Here is an 18,665-nt window from a genome sequence, read left to right as displayed (position 1 = left end):
CCAAGAGGCCAGCAGGGTGGGGGCAGGAGACCCGAGACGCCATCACCTGGGAAGAAAACACCTCTAGCCTTGCAAGTCACAGCAGATGCAGGAAGTACAGGCGTGACCCCAGCCCTGTCCTGATCCCCGGTCTCAGTTTCCCCATCAGCTCTGGGTCACAACAGCACTAAAAAGGCTGTGAGACCCAGTTTTAGAGTCTTAGGGGTGTCTTATCTTCCGCCAAAGCCCTCTCCAAGCTCCCCTCTTTCCGGCAAAAACCCAAAGCCCAGCAGGGCCAAGGAAACCTCAGGAACTTGGCCCAAGACCAAGATGGTGTAGACAGCGCTTCTCTGCCTGCTGTGGGTGCCTGAACAAGCTGGGCTTCCTCAGTGACAAGGGTCCTTTCGGAAATGCCACGCCCAGGCCCATCGGTGGCAAAAAGCGCCGCGTGTCTGCCTCCGAGAGCAGGCCAGACGCCCAGGGCAGCGGCAGTCGCAGTGACCCAGCCCAAGCCATTTAAGATTTCCGCCAGCCATAAAAAAAGCATTTCTTTTGAAAAATAATTTATAATTCACACTGACTGCCCAGCAATTACGCCCAGCCGGAGGAATGTGAGCATGTTTTGCCCGGTGAACCTCAGACATGAAAGCCCCGTGCGCCCATCCATCTCTCGCGGCAGAGTGACAGCTGAAGGCTGCCAGGAGCCCCAGGGGAGGGCCCAGCCCCAAAGGCTTTCCCTTTTGGGATCATATTCCTTCTGTGGCTGAGATGGTCGGTGAGGCAGAGCTGGGAGCTGGCCTCTAGTAGGCCGGTGGGCACTAGGACCCCCACATGGGGGCTTTGCAGTGTGTCTGCTGGTGCCCCCAAAGGGGCTTTGCATAGGGGGAGGCAGGTGACTCCCATTTCCAGGTGTGGGGCTCCCTCAAGCCCACAGCTCAGGGAGGGCGGGGGACCTGGAAGTGGCTTCCTAACACCAGTCCTGCCCACTCCTCATGAGTCAGCCCTGGGCACAGGCCTGAGTCCCGGCCTCAGCTCTGCCCCATCTCACCAGCACCTGCTTAGCCTCAGCTCCACATCTCTGTAATGAGGAGTCCGATGGGCTGACGTCCAGAAGCAGAGGTGGAAGGGAGGTCCCAGCGCTCCCTTCCAGGTGTCTCCAAAAATGTCCCTGTCCCCGCCACACGCCAGGAGGGGGGGTGTCGGAGCTGTGCCCTGGGTGGCAGCAGGGTGAACAGCAGCCTTCCAGGGACCTGGGAATCTCTCCAGCACATACACACACAGAGCCGGGAAAACTAGCAGGGAAACCAGAGTGTTGATAGCCGCTGCCGGGCGTAGCAGTTCATGCCTGTAATTCCAGCATTTTGGGAGGCCAAGCCAGAAGGATGACTTGAGCTCATGAGTTTGGGACCAGCCTAGGCAGCATAGCAAGACTCCACCTCTATTAACAGAAAAATATTAAAAAGAAAAATATATATACAACAGCCACTCATGGCTGGCCCCTTCTCCAGCCTGGAGACGCGTTTACAGTGGGGTAAAATAGCTGGTGTCACTTGACCCTCCCCGCAAATGGTCCCAGATGGCTGCATAACGGCCTCATTCCCTTACACTTCTAAGCCGGGATGAGCAGACTCACACCATAGCCATGCAACCCCAAAACCATGAGGTGAAACTCACCAGAAAGCCAGTCCCAGCTCCCACGCACAGCTGTGGGGTCAGCAACTTCAGTCTGAAGGTGCTGCTGTGAAACCCAGCATGACAGACCCTGGGCCAGTGAGAGGAGGAAGACACCCGGGCAGCTGGAGCGGGGGTCTCGAGCTGTGAACGGTGCCCAGAAGGGACCGCCCACTCTCCCTCCCGCCAGAGCCTCCCTGAGGCGGACATGCTTGGCAGATCCTGGCTCCAGGCCCCCCCCCTAGGGATCACGGTCCCCCATTTGCACCCTTGTGGGACCCTCAGCACGTCACAGCTGCCTCAGAGCTCCTGAGCCCACCGTCCCGCCCCTGAGTGAGGCTGCGTCCCTCCCAGGCTGTCGTGGGCTCATGTGGACAATGTGGAGCACTCAGCCCAGGCCAAGGCTCAGGGGATCCTTCATGACCTTGACAGCGTCCTCAAGGCCACAAGTGACAAACTACTTGTGCTGGGAAACAGAGAAGTCACGTCCCCTCCTGGCCCTACTGGCTGTGCGGAGTCACTCTGGACGCTCGGTGAGACTTCTCGGGTCTGCAGGGGCCGAGGGGCAGGAAGGAGCCAACCCGTGCCCAAGACTCAGGTTCCAAGGGGGTCTTGGGCTACCCAGGGAGGAGGGCTCAGGATACCCCAGCACAGCCTCCACCACAGAATTCTGTATGCATTGCTTCCACACTCTGGGGTCCGGGGTAAGGATCAGGGTGAACAGCGGACCTTGAAGCTTATGAGAAAGAAAAACAGGCCAGGCGCAGTGGCTCACATCTACAGTCCCAGCATTGTGGGAGGCCAAGGCAGGAGGATCACTTCAGCCCAGAAGTTCGAGACCCCATCTCTATAAGAAAATTTTGTTTAATTAGTTAGGTGTGGTAGCGCACACCTGCAGTCCCAGTTACTCGGGAGGCTGAGGTGGGAGGATGGCTTGAGCCTGGGACGTGGAGGTTACAATGAGCCAAGATTGCGCCACTGCACTCCATCCTGGATGACAAAGCAAGACGCTGTTTAAAAAAAATTTTTCTTTTAAAGTAAGAAAGAAAAAGAAAGTTTAGGGGATGCTGGCTTCAGGCTGGGTGCCTGCCTGGGAGCCTAGAGGTGGGGTCAACCCCATCCTTCCTCGGATAAAACGTGAAGAGGTGGAGGGAAGAGATGGGCATCGGGGAGCCTTCCAGATCAGACACTCTGGGATCCTAAATTGGAGTCAGAGCTCACATTTTGGGTGGTCCGCTTCCTGGAGACCTGGACCCAGTCTCCCATGTCCCCCACATCCCAGCACATCCCAGCTCAGGGCTAAGGTGGAAACAGGAGCAGCATGAGGAGTCCAGGGCTGAAACAGAAACAGACACCATCCTGCAAGCACTCCCGTCCAAACCAGTCCGGAGCAGGCAGCTATTCTTAGTGCACAGGGACCCAAAATTAAAACAGAGGAAGCGCCAGCTCCCTCAGCGGTTTGGGAACTTCCCTGAATATAAGGTTCCAGCCACAAAAATCCCACAGCCGGGAGTGACAGGGCGTCAGGGATGGCGGGGGGAAAAGGCTTATGCAACACTGGCCAGGTGCGCCCTGAGGGGACGGGAACTGCTGTGCCCTCTTCCTGCCTGAAAACCACTCTGGCCCCTCTCGGAGGGAGGGCGTCTCAGAGGATCCCTCCTACGTGGTGAGAGAGGCCTCCCGGTGACAGCGACGGCAGGAGTGAGCAGGTTCTGATGGATGGAAGGGCGAGAGCGTGGGACGCACCAGGACTCCTCCAAGAAGGCTGCACATCACCTGGTCTGTGTACCGGGGCATCCTCGGCAGCACAGCAGACCTGGGCCCATGGTGGGCACCCAAGCAATGCCCTATAGGTGCATGAATGAGGATCTCATGGGGTGCAGAGCCTGATGAAACATCGGCCCCCAAAGACTGTGTGGAATGCGCCATCCAGAAAACATGACAGCCAGCACTGCCATGGGGCCGAGACAGGCCTGCCCTGACAGGACACCGGCTCTCAGCCGGCCCTGGACCATCAGATCCTTGTTCCCCAGGCAGACGCCACACTCCCAAGAGGGAAACCCGCAGCTGAACTTCTTATCCAAGCTCACAGGGCTCCGTCCTAAACCATCCCATGGGACCCTCCTCAGGCCTCCCCTCAGGCATCCTGGAACTTCGGCTCCCTCCTTACGAATCACACCTACCCAGGCTGACCTTCCCAGAGACGGCAAAGCCCCCAGAAGACACCAGACCGTTCAGCTCCTGCCACAATCACCAGGTTGGCCTCGAGCATGGAGTGGAGGGAATCGTCCCAGGTAGGGGACGGAGGAGAGGCCAAGGGACCCTGGCTGCACCCCACCTGGCTGACCCCCTTCTTGGCTGGGCTGGAGCCCGGGAAACCAGGCCCCGAAGGAGAGCACACATTGTCCGGGGTTGCCCTCAGCAACAAACCCACCACTGCCAGGTTCTGCTGTGTCACCCCCAAACAGCTCGGAAGAACCCCTGGCTCAGCGGTCACAGCTGGGTAAGGACAGAGTGGAGTGGCGCAGCCCCCCAAACCGCAGGTGCTGGCTCCTGGAGGCCTCTGCCAAGTGATGGGACAGAAGGAGCTGAGGACGAGACCTGAGGCCCTAAAACCCAAGCTATGAAGGAACCCCAAGACCATGAGAAGACCCCAAGACCATGAAGAGAGCTCTAGACCATGAGATGACCTCCCAGACCACAAGGGGAACCTCAAACCATAAGGGGACCCCCAGATCATGACAGGACCCCAAACTATGAGAGGATCCCAAGGCCATGAGGAGACCCCCAGACCACAAGGGGACCCCAAGCTATGAGGGTACCCCAGACCACTGTGGCAGGCCCAGAGCCCTCATGGCCACACAGGCTGCTGTCTGCCCTCACTGCATGGCCCCAAGCCGGCCCAGGGAACCAGGTCCACATTAGCTCTGGTCATTGCTGCCCTCAAGCTCCCACCATGGCTCCCATGCACTCTGACAGCATGGTTCCTGCAGAGGCTGCATGTCCTCAGCCTGAGCTGTCCCTGCCCTCTCTGGATGACACCTCACTGCCCCATCCGGGAAGGTCTCCTCATACACACACGCTCCACAGCCCTGGCCCAGGCCTGTGGTGCTGTTCCTCGGCCCCAGCACTTCTGGGCCACTTCCGGCACTTGGGCATCCTGCCCCAAGGTTCTGCCCTGCGGCGGGGCGGGGGTGAGGGTGTCTCTGAGGCCTCTCCACAGAACAGCAGCGCCGCCCACTGCTCTGTCGCCTCCACCCGCTTCTTGGTTTGGTCTTTCTCCACAGGCATCGCCCTCTGGGGCTGGGTGTTCACGGCTGCCTCCCCCAGGACAGTACTCCTACTGCCCTGCCTGTGTTACCCATGGACTCATACCCAGAACAGTGCCAGGCATGTGGGCTGTGTGAAGGGAGGGCGTGGAGGGTCTCCTCTCCCTGGAAAGGGTGCTCCCCACCCCTGAGCTCACCTCCAGGAGCCCTGCAAACACCAGCCAAGGCAGCTGAACCGGCCCACAGCCCCCTGGCCGCCCACAGCGGGCTACACAGGAGCACAGGCATGCCCACGCGTGTGCACACAACACACACAGTACAGGGGATGCCGCTGAGACTCGATTTGGCTGCATATAAGAAAAAAAACCAAAACCCCGAGAATCAGTCCCCACACACAGGAAGCCTGGGGTGAGCCACCTGCTGTGTCAGCAGGGAACCACGCTCCTCATACCTCTGCTCCGCTGCCACCGTGGTGAATGGGTTTCATGCTCAAAGTCACCTCCTGGCCCAATATGACAGCTGGAGCTCCAGCCAACACAACCACAGTCCAGACAGTGGAAAGGAGAAAGGGGAGGAAGGTGAAGGGACCTCCCCAGTCACCTGCCTGTCTTCTAAGAAGCCTTCCAGAATCCTTCCAATGCTTTCCACTCCTCTCTCAGGCCAAATCTTTCAGGGAGGCTGGGAAATGTCTTTTCTCCAGGCGCACCCCCTCTTTGAATAGAGCTAGGGTTCCTGGGGACACCTGGCTGAGGGTGGGCATTGGTCCTCTCTGGCCCTGGGCAGCCTTGTGATCGGGCACCACTCACCATGAGGATGCGCCGGTAGCTGTCCCGGTCTATCCCCCAGAGCTTGAGGTCTGTCTTGGCTTTCACAGTTGCAGCCCTGGGGGTGCCGTAGATGAGCGCCAGCTCCCCGAAGCTGCCTCCCTCGCTGATGTTGGTCACCCACTCTCCGTTCACGTACACCTTCGGGAAGCAAGAGAGAGAAGCGTCATGGGGGCCAGGCAGGGCGATCTCTGCACCCCCAGCAGAAAACCCCTCTTAGCTCTCTCCAGAAGGGGGTCCATGCAGGGTGGGGCACAAACCCTTTTGCTTGTGGGTGGAACTCCGCATTCCCCAGCAATGGGCCTGTGGATGCCAGGGCCCGCCCCACCCCCATCCCCACCCCCACTCAGAGCCACAGTGGGACCATGGGACCACATCAGACCCCCAAGGCAGGAGGGCCCCAAGCTGCCAGTGCCGATGAGACAACCGCACCAGAGGCAGAAGCACCCTGGCCCTGCTCTGCAGCACAACGGCCTCAGCCTGCTTCCTGGGCAGTGTCTGATTCCATTCATCAACTTTTCACTTGGCCTCCCTGTGCCTCAGTTTCCCTAGCTGCACCACAATGAGTTGGAGCCTGTGATCTCCACAGGGCTCTACTCTGGGGCTCTGTCTACTTCCTCTCCTCTCCAGGGCATTCCTCTGTCCCCACCTCCATCGGCACATGCCACTGGGCCCAACGGAGCAGGGCTGCCTCAAGTGCAGACCTCTCCTGCCAGGGCCTCCCTTCCTACAGGCAGTGCCTGAGCTCCTAGGGCTGGAGTCTGAATGGGCGCCCTATGGCTGGACACCACTGCTGAGCTGCTCCTGAGAAGGAGCCCAGACAAGATTCCCTTTCAGCTCGCGTGGGCTACCGCCCCCACACAGGGCGCCTACTATATGCATTGACCATGCACAGTCGGTGTCCGTGCAAGAATAGTGCAGATTGTTTATTATGCCGTGATTATGCAGATTCGGTTACTATAAATTGACACAATACTCACTTTATCCCCTCAGTGTGTCAATGAGCTTAAAGAATAGTTCCCATTGCCAAAGCAGTTCCCACTGGTTGCGTATCGGGAAAGAATGGATTGCGATGAATCATGGAATCAATTCTTATTGAAATCAATGACTCATTATCTGGATAATAACTGAGGCACAGAGTCTTCTATCTGAAAGAAAACGCCACGCAGGTGGGACTCCACAATTAGGTGTAAGTGAGGGCTGGAGAGAACTGGTCCACCATGAGGTTTCAGGGGCATGGGGACGACCGCTGTGCAAAGGCAGACTCCGCCTGGGGGAAATGTGGAGCAGTTTGCGTCCATCTCCACCTGGCCCACCAGGCTCCCCAGTTCCTGGAGGGAGGCTGCAGCAGGATTATGGAGCAGAAGAAACACCAGCTTCCCCCCAGTGATCCCCTCCAGGGATCAGAAGACAGCTCCTTCCACGGAGCCAGAGAGTGTCCACTTGTGTGTGCAGGGATATGTGGAAGGGGCAGCAACTCCAGTGTTTTAGGGGCAAGGGGACCTCTGAGAATACCCTCCAGAACCTCTGCCTCTTGCTTCTCAAAGGGGACCCAGAGCTGAGGGAGGGCCAGCAATGAAGCTAGGGGAGGGCCGGCAATGGCCTGGGCACAGCCTGGCCTCCCACCTCACAGCAGACACTCCCACTTTGCCTGTGTTTTTGTGACCAGTTTATAGAGACATAACTTGCAAATAAGAACGGGCCTGACTCAAGTGCGCAGCATGGTGAGTTTCACATTGCTTATACAAGGACCCCCAAACTCCCAGGGGACTCTTCCCCAGAGGGATCGGAGCTCATCCTGTGAGTCTCACAGTGTCTATCCGTGCAGCGGGTGATGGACTCCAGGGTGCACAGCACATCGTGCTGCCAGGAGCATCCCCATTTGTGACGTGCATACCTAGGGTGGCACTGGCTGCTGGCTCAGCTTCAGCAGGCATTCTGCACTAAATGCCATCGCCTTCCAGCACCCTCTGCACAGAACACTGTTCAACAGGGGCGCCTCCCTCCAGCACCCTCCCAGCTAAACACTGGCACCCTCTCTCCACCACCCTCCAGGCTAAACACGGTTCCAATGGGGGCACCTCCATCCAGCACCCTCTGCACTTCTGTTCCAATGCAGAGGCCTCTTGCTGAGTCACAAAAGCAGTGTGAACTCAGAAGATGTAAACTTGAGGTCGGGAGGGGTTTGCTTGACACAAGAGAGCCAGGGAGGTGGGTGACATCTTGTGCCTCAGGAGGTGGGTGAGCCTCTTGGCCCCTTTAGAAAATGAGGACACCAACCCCTCGAATGGCTGCCCAGGCAGGTGGCAGAACACCCCCATCCCCTGGCAAAGAGCCTGAGAGCCTGGGGGTCCTGGGAGCAGAGAAGAATGGGTCTCCACAGAGCCAGCCCGGGATGGCTGCAGCTCCCACCTTTCTGGGGTTCAGCCACCAAGAGGGGTCCATGGTTGCCGTGGCTGCAGGCAGGACCCAGGGAAGCTGGGCCAGGACATGCTGCCTATGAGTCCTGGAGAAGCCCAAGGCCTCCAAGCGCTCCCTCCGAAGCCTCAGAGGAAACCATTGTGCGGATCCCGCAGACAGCCAGGGCCGCACTGTGCCCGGCGGCCCAGAGGACAAAGGGGCCATCCTTCTCAGGACACTGGCCTCTGTCACCACTCCCGGCACAGTGCGGGCCCCACCCCAGCTGGTACGCAAAGGGGCTACTGCTCGTTGTGGCTCATTTTTTTTTGTTTTCTCTTCTTCTTTTAAAAGAAAGCATGATGGGGGCCCCCGCGGGGCAGCATTTACACCCCACCATCACTGTGGCTTCTCTGGCGCAGCGCCCAAGCTCACACCCGGTTCTGCCCTGCTCCCCTCCACCTTCCCTCGCTCGCCCTGTGTGTTTAGAAGCAGATAGTGGGGCGGGGGTACCATGGGCCAGGGGAGGGGCACGGGCAGGGAGTGTGTCATGGGGACAGAGGCTCGGTTCAAGAAGACGAGAACATTCTGGACATGGACAGTGGTGATGGTTGCAACACATCATGAATGTGCTTAATGCCACTGAACTGCATACTTCAAAATGGTTAGAACAGCCAACGTTGTGTGTCTTCTACTACAATTAAAGTAGGACTGAGGGCAGTGACTCACGTGTCATCCCAGCCCTTTGGGAACCCAAGGAGGGAGGATTGCTTAAAGCCAGGAGTCTGAGGCCAGCCAAGGCAACATAGCAAGACCCCATCTCTATAAAAAAATTAAAATTAGCTGGACATGGTGATGAACAGCTGTAGTCCCAGCTTCTCGGGAGGACTGTGTGAGCCCCGGAGCTCAAGGCTACAATGAGCTATGATCACGCCACTGCACTCCAGCCTGGGCGACAGGTCGAGACCCCATCTCAAAAAAATAAAAAACAAATTTTAAAAACACACCGAACACAAGACACATCCTGGATAACATCCAACCCTGACCCCAGGACCAGATCACCAAGCTGGGGTACCCTGCTCCGGGGGTACACCCAGCTGCCTGGTGGTGCCTCTCTGGCCCCCCAGAAACAGTTCTTCCCCAGATGTGTTGTGTGGAACTGAGGGCAGCCCAGGATGGCAGACGTCAGCATGGACCACAGGACGCCTGGGATGGGGGCAAAAGGAGGGCGTCCCGGAATAACAGGGGCCTGAAAACAATCAGGGGAGAAATTAGCCCCAAACAGGGCTTGAAAGGAAGCTACGTTCCTGGGCCCGTGAAGTCGGCAGCTGAGTGTCCTTTTAAGTAGAAATGCTATGTTCCATGAATAAAATAAATTGGAAGATATTTTTATACTTAGAAAAATGGATTATAGCTCTTGGCAACACACAGACGGCAGCAGGCACTTTCAGAGTCTCTGGAAAACCACAATTTAAACCAAACCTGGTGCTGTTGGCATTTGGTCACCTGGCCATCCCCTGGGGCGCTGCTGGTCAGAGGGCAGTGTCCACCCTGCAGAAGTGGGTGATGTCCACCCCCAAGCCCTGCTGGTTTAAAGGGCCAGGGCCGGGTCCTCAAGGGGATGGCTTCCCACTGGCCCTTGGGCACTTGGCCACCACAGCCGTCTGTCCTTTCCCGCCACCTGGATTAAACCAGGGTCCCACTCTTCTCAGGAACCCACTCGGGCCCTGGATAGTCCTAGTTCTGCAGCCACGAACCCAGGTACATCCATCCCATTGCCCCAGGGAGGCAATTTACAGAAACCAGCAAACAAAATGCAGTGCCCAGGGCTCACACAGCAGCTGTACTGAGCTGCCTGGGGCTGCCATGCAGCAGTTCCCCCAGGCGCTGTAATAACAGTAATTATTATAATACATGTGTCCATAACTCACCCCTGCTACCCGACATGGGACTTTTTCATTCCAGATTCCTTACTGAGCATCCTTTGATTCCCTTAAATGTGGCCTTCACCCACATGGCCCCTGCGTGTTTACCCGGCACGGGAAGGGCCTCCCACATCACAGGAGGCCCTGCAGGCAGCTCCTGTGCCCGGCCCCACCCAGCCCCGCCAGGCGCTCCCCGCTGCCCACCCTGCCCCAGCTGGAAAATCTGAGATTAATGGAGGTACTCGGCGTTCGTGCACAGCCGCCAGGGACTCGAGAGATGGCCCCATAAGTCACAGCCCATCCCCGCGGGAGGCCCGGCCGTCCCATGCTAGACTGTAGCCAGAAAGCGGGCATCCACCCACGGGGCCCAGACATCCTGGCTCTGGTGGGCTGGGTCCAGCAGGGGCCTTAAAGCTGCCTTTGTGCCTGACCCAGGGGCCAGGGAGGGGGCAGGAATGGGGCAGGGGGAGGAGGAGGGAAGGGGAGGGATTTGCCAGGACAATATATTTGGGAAACTCCAGTTACACAAAGGTGATCTCACTCTTTCCTTTCACAAAATTGCCTCCCAACGTCCCCAGGCCTTGCGAGAAGCCAGCCAGGATGCCACAGCGAGCTGTGTCTGAGAGAAAAAAAGCCTCCCCACCTCCACACGGGCTTCAGCCGAAACTCCATGCTGACCAGGCCCCATCTGGGGTTGGGGCTGGGGCTGGGAGGGGACCCTGTGAGCTTAGGGCTTGAGGAAAGGTTCCCTGCTTTGAAGTGGCCCAGGACAGGCCTCTACCACCGCCCCGTCATGTACGAAGGAGTTACAGACAGCGGGTGCCAGCGCAGCAGGGCAGGCTTGTCCTGCTGGAAGGATGGAGGGAAGTGGAGGGAAGGGAGATGCCTCGCTGAGTCCAGAGGTGGAGAGGCAGGCAGGGATTCTGTGAGGAGGAGGAGGAGCTCCCTCCAGAGTTCCAGGTTCGCCAGGACAGCAGCACCTCCTGGCCCCTTTGCCGTGGTCCTGGCCCAGGTGGGGCTCCAGGGAGCCTTGAGGCCAAGAACGGAAAGACGGGCATGATTCCTCCGGCAGTCACAGCCCCCGGGCCCTCACACCCTAGTCTCTCCTAGGAAGGTCCTCAGCACACTGCTGGCTGGGGCCTGGCACTGGGGCAGGAGAGTGGCCACCAGCACCGGGGATTAGGACAAGGCTATTCGTGGGTGGAGGGTGTTTCCTCTGAGAGGTGGACAAGGCTCTTGTGAGTGCATTTGTTGGGGACGTGAGGTGGGGTGGGCTGCAAGGTGGCCAGCGGGTTCCTGAATGAAGGGACACAGGAGCTGCATGGACAGAGGCCCCGTCACCCCACACTAGGTGCTGTGAGCGGAGCCTTAGGAGGATTATCTCAGAGTCTTCCCGGCAGCTGCAAGCTCTGTTCAGTTCTCTGAGTAATATGGAAATGGCACAACTCAGCGACACAAGGGCCTGGGCAAGGTCATGGCCAGCAAAGAAAAGAGCCTGGGTTCTCTGAGCCCCAAGTCCATGTGCTCCTGAGCCATCCACCACTCTCCTCGAGACACTGGTTAGGAGGGGACAATTAGGCAGGAATACCCCTGGGGAGTCCCAGGTGGGCTTCAGGCTCCGTGAGGGAAATCTGGGTAAAGGGTTTGTCTCTTCCACAGCTGCTCATTTAGGAGAAGCAAAGAGCACGGAAAACAGAATTCCTGGGGGTGGCCTCAATCCCAAGACCTGCTAATGCAAACTGGCACCTTGAAGATGCCATTGGAATTTATTTGGAAGATTTAAATGACATCAGCAGACACAGGAGAGGGAGAGGCATTCCACAGGGAAGTAAAGGCCTCAGTGGAGACCTATGAGGCTCCCAGGCCCACTGAGGGGAGGCCTGATCCTCGATCATTTGCTGAAGTCAGTATCTATCAAAGCCCAGCAGCACACAGATGAGCTGGGACTGGTGGGGTCTTATGGGATGTGTAGGAGTTCGTGAGGCCAAACAGGAATGAGAGCAGAGGGGACAGGAGAGGCAGAACCACAGTCAGGACATTCATTGGCTAATTTGCTGTTCTTGGTCCCTCTCCCCCATTAAGCCACACCCTCCCCCACACCAGGGCAGGCACCAGGTCCTCCCCCTCACAAGTGCCAGACACAAAGCAGGCACTCAATAGACATCCAGGAAGGAGAAGGCAGGAGAGGAGGGGACACAGTGACTCCAGGACCCAGAATGGAGAGGGCAGGGGAGGAGAGGACATCAGGACCCAGAGTGGAGAAGACAGGGGAGGGGACACAGTGACTCTAGGACCCAGAGTGGAGAAGATGAAGGAGGAGGTGACAGGGAGACACCAGGACCCAGAGTGGAGAGGATGGGGAGGGAGGTGACACAGTGACACCAGGACCCACAGCATGAACTGGAAGAGGAGCTGTGAGCAGCATGAGATTTAGGGCTGGGTAGAGTGAGTCCAGTCGGGAACCCACCTACCCCCACACCTCCCACGGAGGCAGCTCTGCCCTCAGCACTGCTGACCACTAGGCAGGCCTGGGCTGCCAGGTCTCTCTGGGATCAGCCCTGCCCCTTCTGCTGGGGGTTGAGCCCCATTCCCTGCAACCCCCCACCAGACCCTGATGTCTGGACTCGGGGCACAACGGGGCCACCCCCTGGGACGGGCCCAGGCCCCAGGACGATGCCCAGCTGGGACGCTGGCCGCATCCTCCTCTGTCTTCTCTATTTCCTGGGCTAGGCTTTTTTTAAACCCAAAGCAAAGCCAGCAGGAGATGACTCTGTGGCCTGGCATCTGAGCCCAGGATTGACCCGCCGCGCCGCCCTCCAGCCTTCCCCTCCACACTTCCTCTGAGGTCAGGCAGTCCCTGGGACCTTTGGCACCTGCCTAAGTTTCCATCTTTGGAGGAGACAAGAGCACCCTCACTCCCCAACACAAAGGTCTGCCCCAGAGGCCCAGTCTAGGGCCTCAGCTGTGGGTTCCAGCTCAGGGCGAAGAGAAACCTGGTTCTTCCTCTGCCTGGGCAGGCCGGGCCGGAGGCACGTGCCCCTCATGGGGAGGTGGGACCCCTGAGTCATTTCCTGTGCTATCAGCTCCGGAAGCAGAGTGGGGCAGTTCAGGTTCCCAGAAAAACGGCAGTGATGGGGGACAGACACCACGGCTGCCATGGAAACGAATGAGTAAATGGCCTCCCCAGAATAGCGTGGTTCCTGGACAGACGCACAGCCACCGGAGGCCAAACCTCGAGACAGTTCATGCTGGGCACCAGGGGGTGGCATCGCCTATACAGCAGAGTGCAGAGGCCGAGTCCTGGGGCAGGTGGATGAGGAGAAGGGCATGCAGGCACCCCAGACGCGAGCAACTGAGCCAGCCTGGGAAGCAGTGGCCGTCTCGGGTATCGCAAACCCCCAAAGCGCCCTGCACTGGGGGCTTCCAGTCCGTGCAGAAAGGCCATAAGGAGATGGTCTCATGAAACATCATCACCATGAGCTGCAGAGGGTCCTGTGAGGGAGGCGAGGGACATGTCTGCTAATGCCTACGGGGAAGTGACATTTAGTAGAGAGCAAAAGGGGTTCCCAGCAGAGGGGGGAGCACACGTCGAGGCCCTGGGGCAGCCAATGCAGGCAGATTCCAGGAACTGAGGGAAGATGGTGTCACTGAGGTCCTTCCCCGCTGACTGCGGGGAAGTCAGAGGCTCCGGCCTGATTCAAAGGGAAACAGACTCCTAAGGGGTGTTTTCCCAGAGACTGCACCATTAGCTCTGTGCACCGGCAAGGTCAGGCTGCCCCACAGGGGCGGCCTGCAGAGCAGGAAACCAGCGGGGATGAGGGGCCTCAACGCCTTCACACCAGGGCACCAGGGCTCTGAACCGGACGCCGGAGAAGATGTGAGTCAGAGGCTCTGGAGAGGACCCGGCTGTGGGGCCTGGGGTGATGCAAGTGTCCCGGCCCAGCCACAGGGCACGAGACAGGATCTCCAGGGGAGGGGATGCCTCTCCTTCCAAAACAGTGGGAGCATCTCATAAAAGTGTGGGTCCCTTTAGTCTTGAGGCAAGCATGGTAAGATGACACAGTGAGACTTGACTCACGACTTGGGCACTCTGAGTGGGGAGCCAAACGTGGGTGCAAAAGGCAGCCGTCATTTGACTGTGAAGTCATTGGTCCTATGGGGTCTGGAAGCACATCACTCTCCCACCCACTTTGAGATGTTAACATCCCATGTGGTGGGTGAGCCTGGTGTATTCACTGGCCTTGGATCTGGAGACACTGTTAGGTCAAACAGAACCCTGGCCAGCACCCAGCAATCCAGCTCAGGAAAAGCAAAACAGCATCCCTGAGCCACACCTGCCAGCATCGCCCTCGTTTCACTCTGCACTTTTGATATCCCCATCTTCTCCTCTAAGTGGCAGGAATCACTTTTCTGGATTAAAACATCAGAAACACTGCATTCAGGATGCGCTGTTGGGAACCTGGCACTGCACAGAGGATAAGTCTTCAAACTGGACATGCAAAGACGCACTATTTTCTAGAGAGAGTCAGCTATACTCACATCGGCTTCTCCTTGATCAATTACATAGAAGTTGTCTCCTTCATTCCCTGTAACAAAAGAAGAATGACAATAGATACAAAGTACATCAACACATACAAGTTACAGAGTTTCGCTTATAAACAACTTTGCAACACTGTTGCATAGACCCTTGTCAAGCAAAATCCTGGGTGTAGTCAATTCTTTTTTTAATGACAAGAACATTATGGAAACATTGAGTTAACTTGCTAAAGATCCTCTTCTTAAGTTTCATTAGTGAACTTTCTTGAACTTTCTCTAGACAATGAGAGTTGGTTTTTATTTTATTTTTTTTTTTCTGAGATGCAGTCTTGCTCTGTTACCCAGGCTGGAGTGCACTGGTGCAATCTCAGCTCCCTGCAGCCTCCACCTCCTCGGTTCAAGCAATTCTCCTGCCTCAGCCTCTGGAGTAGCTGAGATTACAGGCGCCTGCCATCACACCCAGCTATTTCTTTTTGTATTTTTAGTAGAGAGGGGACTTCACTATGTTGGCCAGGCTGGTCTCTAACTCCTGACCTCAGGTGATCCACCCACCTCAGCTTCCCAAAGTGCTGGGATACAGGCATGAGCCACCTTGCCCAGCCTAACAATGAAAGTTTTATACATGTATGTGTGTATGTATGTGTGTGTGTGTGTGTGTGTGTGTGTATATATATATATATATATAATTGTATATTACTTTATATTTAGTTTTATACATATATATTTTTTATTGTTACTTTGTATTTAGCTTTACAGATATATGTATCTTTTATACATACACATGTGTATACATGTATGTGTATACATATAGTGCATATATATGTACACATGTGCATATTAAATGTGTGTGTATAAGTGTGTGTATATATATGGAGTGCAACATTGGGCTCTCAGCTCACTTCAGCCTCCTCCCAGATTCAAGCATTTCTCCCTCAGCCTCCCAAGTGGCTGGAATTACAGGCACCCGCCACCATGCCTGGCTAATTTTTATTTTTAGTAGACAGGGCTTCACCCCATGTTGACCAGGCTGGTCTCAAACTCCTGACCTCGGGTGATCCACCCACCTCAGCCTCCCACAGTGCTGGAATTCCAGGCATGAGCCATCTCACCCAGCCTTATACTTTTTTAAGTGCATAGTCCATTTTCCCCCTCTGGGCTTTGGCTCTGAGAAGCAGGCAGAACGTACCTTGCTGTATAACCGTCTCCCCAGCGATGTGAGTAACAGGAAACATGGCATCGAATATGTCACTGAAAAACAAAACACGCCAAATGAGGGCTGCAGGTGGCACAGGGTCATTTAAACCCCTCCTCCCCTCACTTCACAGTCCGGTTTAAATCACTTCACAGTCATCAGGGAAGACAAGAAAATCATCAGAGTTCAAAGAAGAAAATCAAAACCCTTCATGACCTTAGGTCCAGAGATGACGCTGTGAGCCCCAGCCCCGTTGCAGTGGTGTGCACGCACACAGTTTGCTGTTTTGCTTTTTATAGAAATAGATCACACTATACATGCATTTTGAACTCCATTTACAAAAACAAAAGTAACACTAGATTGTGAACATTTCTCCCATCCGTAAATACAGTTCTACTAGAATACAACCAAAAATAATGATGACGTGTTTTCTGCATTTTTTTCCTTCCAGGGAGAACACTTTCAGTTGAAGGGGAACCCTGGGGCCCTTGACACAGAAGTGAGATGTGCGTTCAGAGCCTCTGTGGAAAACACAGACACTTTGTGACAAGCAAACTCGAAGCCGGTGAGGCCGAATCAAGGCTGTGCCAACCGAGCAGTCTGGCTTTCTGATGTTCCAAATCTAGACGTGAAGTGGACCATGCAAACAGGATCCAAGGGGCATGGGGGAGCTGGCAGAGGCACCCAGGAAAAGTGGAGAAGCACCTGTCAGCCAGGAAGTTGAGGAGCACCTGCCCCAGAACATGGTGGTGGCAGCCTCCTGCCTGCCCTCATGACTTAAAACGGAGATTCTTGGCAACATTTGCCATGCACAGGTGCTCCCTGACTCCCAGGGCTGGGGGCTGAGCTACTCAGGAAACAATCCTGAAATCAAAGGTCCAGACAACCCTGACCCTCCTGATTCCAGGGTCCATAAATAAGTCATTCTTAAAATAGTGGTTGTTTTCTCTCTATTTAAGAAACGCTTCTTTTCTGAGTCCTTGTTCCCAACTTCACTGGCAACCCAGTTTCCTGTTTCCTCCGAGAGGGGGGAAGAACTATAGGAAGGGTCAGTGAATAACAGGGCTAGGGGAAAGTCTGGGGGCCTCCACTGTCTTCTCACCTGGGGAGTGGACAGTGGGTGCCAGGGCTGGGGCACCAACTGTGGCAGGACTGGGGGAGACCTGGGGGACCTCTACTGTCCTCCCACCTGGGGAGGGGTCAGTTGGTGACAGGGTTAGGGGAGGGCTGGGACCCTCCACTGTCCTCACATCCGGGTGGTGGGGGCCTGGCCATGCTGCCCCAGCCCCAATCCTGGGCACCTGGCCGCAATGGGAACATTTCCTGGCCACGGCCTCCCTGGTGCACATCTGCAGGAGCTGTCCTGGCACTGCGTTCCAACTGCATTTCTTCAAAACCACAAAGTACAGGTTCTCAGAATGAACAGATCTTCAAGAAATAATTTCACAACTCCTCCTTCTTTTTAAAAAAATTTCAACTTGTAATGGTAAAATATTCCAGTAAATGCCATAAGTAATCAAACGGACACTGTGTACCCCTCACCACCCAGCTTGGGACTACGCTGCCTTGAACCCTCTCTCCTGGAAAGCTGACCGGCATCACTGCTGCGGCTCCAGCTTTCTCCGGGCCCGGGTGTGGCGGGCAAAGGCCACCTCCACCACGCTTGCTCTGTGTTGCCACTTCACACATGGGCATTCATGGTCACATGTGGGCATCCATGATCACACACGCGTGCATCTGTGAAAAGGGTGCATTTCCAGTGATGTCTGTATCACTGCATGTCACTGACATAGACACCCTTTGTATTCTATTCTCTCTCGACACATATTTTCTGAAATGTACCTGGATAAAAACACAAATCTGGTAAGCTTCTCAACTCCTTTTTTTTTTTTTTAAGATGGAGGCCCTGCCTTTCATCCAGACTGGAGGGCAGTGGCACTATCTCGGCTCACTGCAACCTCTGCCTCCTGGGTTCAAGTGATTCTTCTGCCTCAGCCTCCTGAGCAGTTGGGACTACAGGCGCACACCACCATGCCTGGCTAATTTTTATATTTTTAGTAGAGACGGGGTTTCACCATGTTAGTCAGGCTGGTCTCGAACTCCTGACCTCGTGATCTGCCTGCTGGGATTACAGGCATGAGCCACTGTGCCCGGCCTGCTCCATTCCTCCTTTATGGCTGCCTAGCATTCTTTTTTTTTTTTTTTCAGAGATGGGGGTCTCATTTTGCTGCCCAGGTTGGAGTGCAGGGGTGGGATCACAGTTCACTGTAGCCTTGAACTCCTGGGCTTAAGGTACCCTCTCGCCTGAGCCTCCCGAGTAGCTGGGACTACAGGTCCCTGCCGCCACACTTGCCTATTTTTTTTTTTAATAGATGGATCTCACTAAGTTGCCCAGGCTAGTCTCCAACTCCTGGCCTCAAGTGATCCTCCTACCTTGGCCTCCCAAAGTGCTGGGATTACAGGCATGAGCAGCTGCACCTGCCCCACCTGGCATTCTCTATATGAACACCCTTGTTCCTTTACCTGTTCCTGCCCAGATGGGCATTTCCAGTGCTTCTGGCTCCTGCCATCACAAGCTGGGCCATGATGGACATGACAGGCTCCCCATGAAGAAAGGGGGAAGGTGAATGTGGCTGCACCCCAATGATTTGAGCCTCACATTCCACTCTCGGGCTTCTACTGGAGCCTGAGCAAAAGCAGTGGTTGGCTGAAACCTTTTCCGGGAGGTTTCAGTCTCCAGACAGGGCTGTTCAGTCCTCGGTATCAATGAAAACTGGCTTTCCACATATCCAGGTGCCTGGGCCTGGCCCTGTTCAGAGCACCCACTCCTGGAGTGTCTAAGTTTTTTTGTTTGTTTTTTGTTTTGTTGAGA

The 18,665-nt window shown here is 55.9% G+C and overlaps 1 protein-coding gene across 2 annotated transcripts in view; it reads right to left on the bottom strand.

Moving 5' to 3' along the window:
- The window catches only part of PRKAR1B (protein kinase cAMP-dependent type I regulatory subunit beta), a 165,997-nt gene that overhangs the window by 40,747 nt on the left and 106,585 nt on the right, over window positions 1-18,665 (bottom strand). For both annotated transcript variants that reach the window (XM_017508272.1, XM_017508271.2), the window contains exons 5-7: window positions 15,788-15,849; window positions 14,605-14,651; window positions 5,726-5,884 (exon numbers count right to left, since the gene is read on the bottom strand). In XM_017508272.1, coding sequence (XP_017363761.1) covers window positions 5,726-5,884; window positions 14,605-14,651; window positions 15,788-15,849 — 268 coding nt within the window. The remainder of the gene's footprint in view (window positions 1-5,725; window positions 5,885-14,604; window positions 14,652-15,787; window positions 15,850-18,665) is intronic.

Source organism: Cebus imitator, unplaced genomic scaffold (assembly GCF_001604975.1).
Source record: "Cebus imitator isolate Cc_AM_T3 unplaced genomic scaffold, Cebus_imitator-1.0 Scaffold388, whole genome shotgun sequence".
In the NCBI taxonomy this organism is placed as follows: Eukaryota; Metazoa; Chordata; class Mammalia; order Primates; family Cebidae; genus Cebus; species Cebus imitator.
The sequence above is the reverse complement of the archived record's forward strand: the minus strand, read 5'-3'. Positions and strand labels throughout refer to the sequence as shown.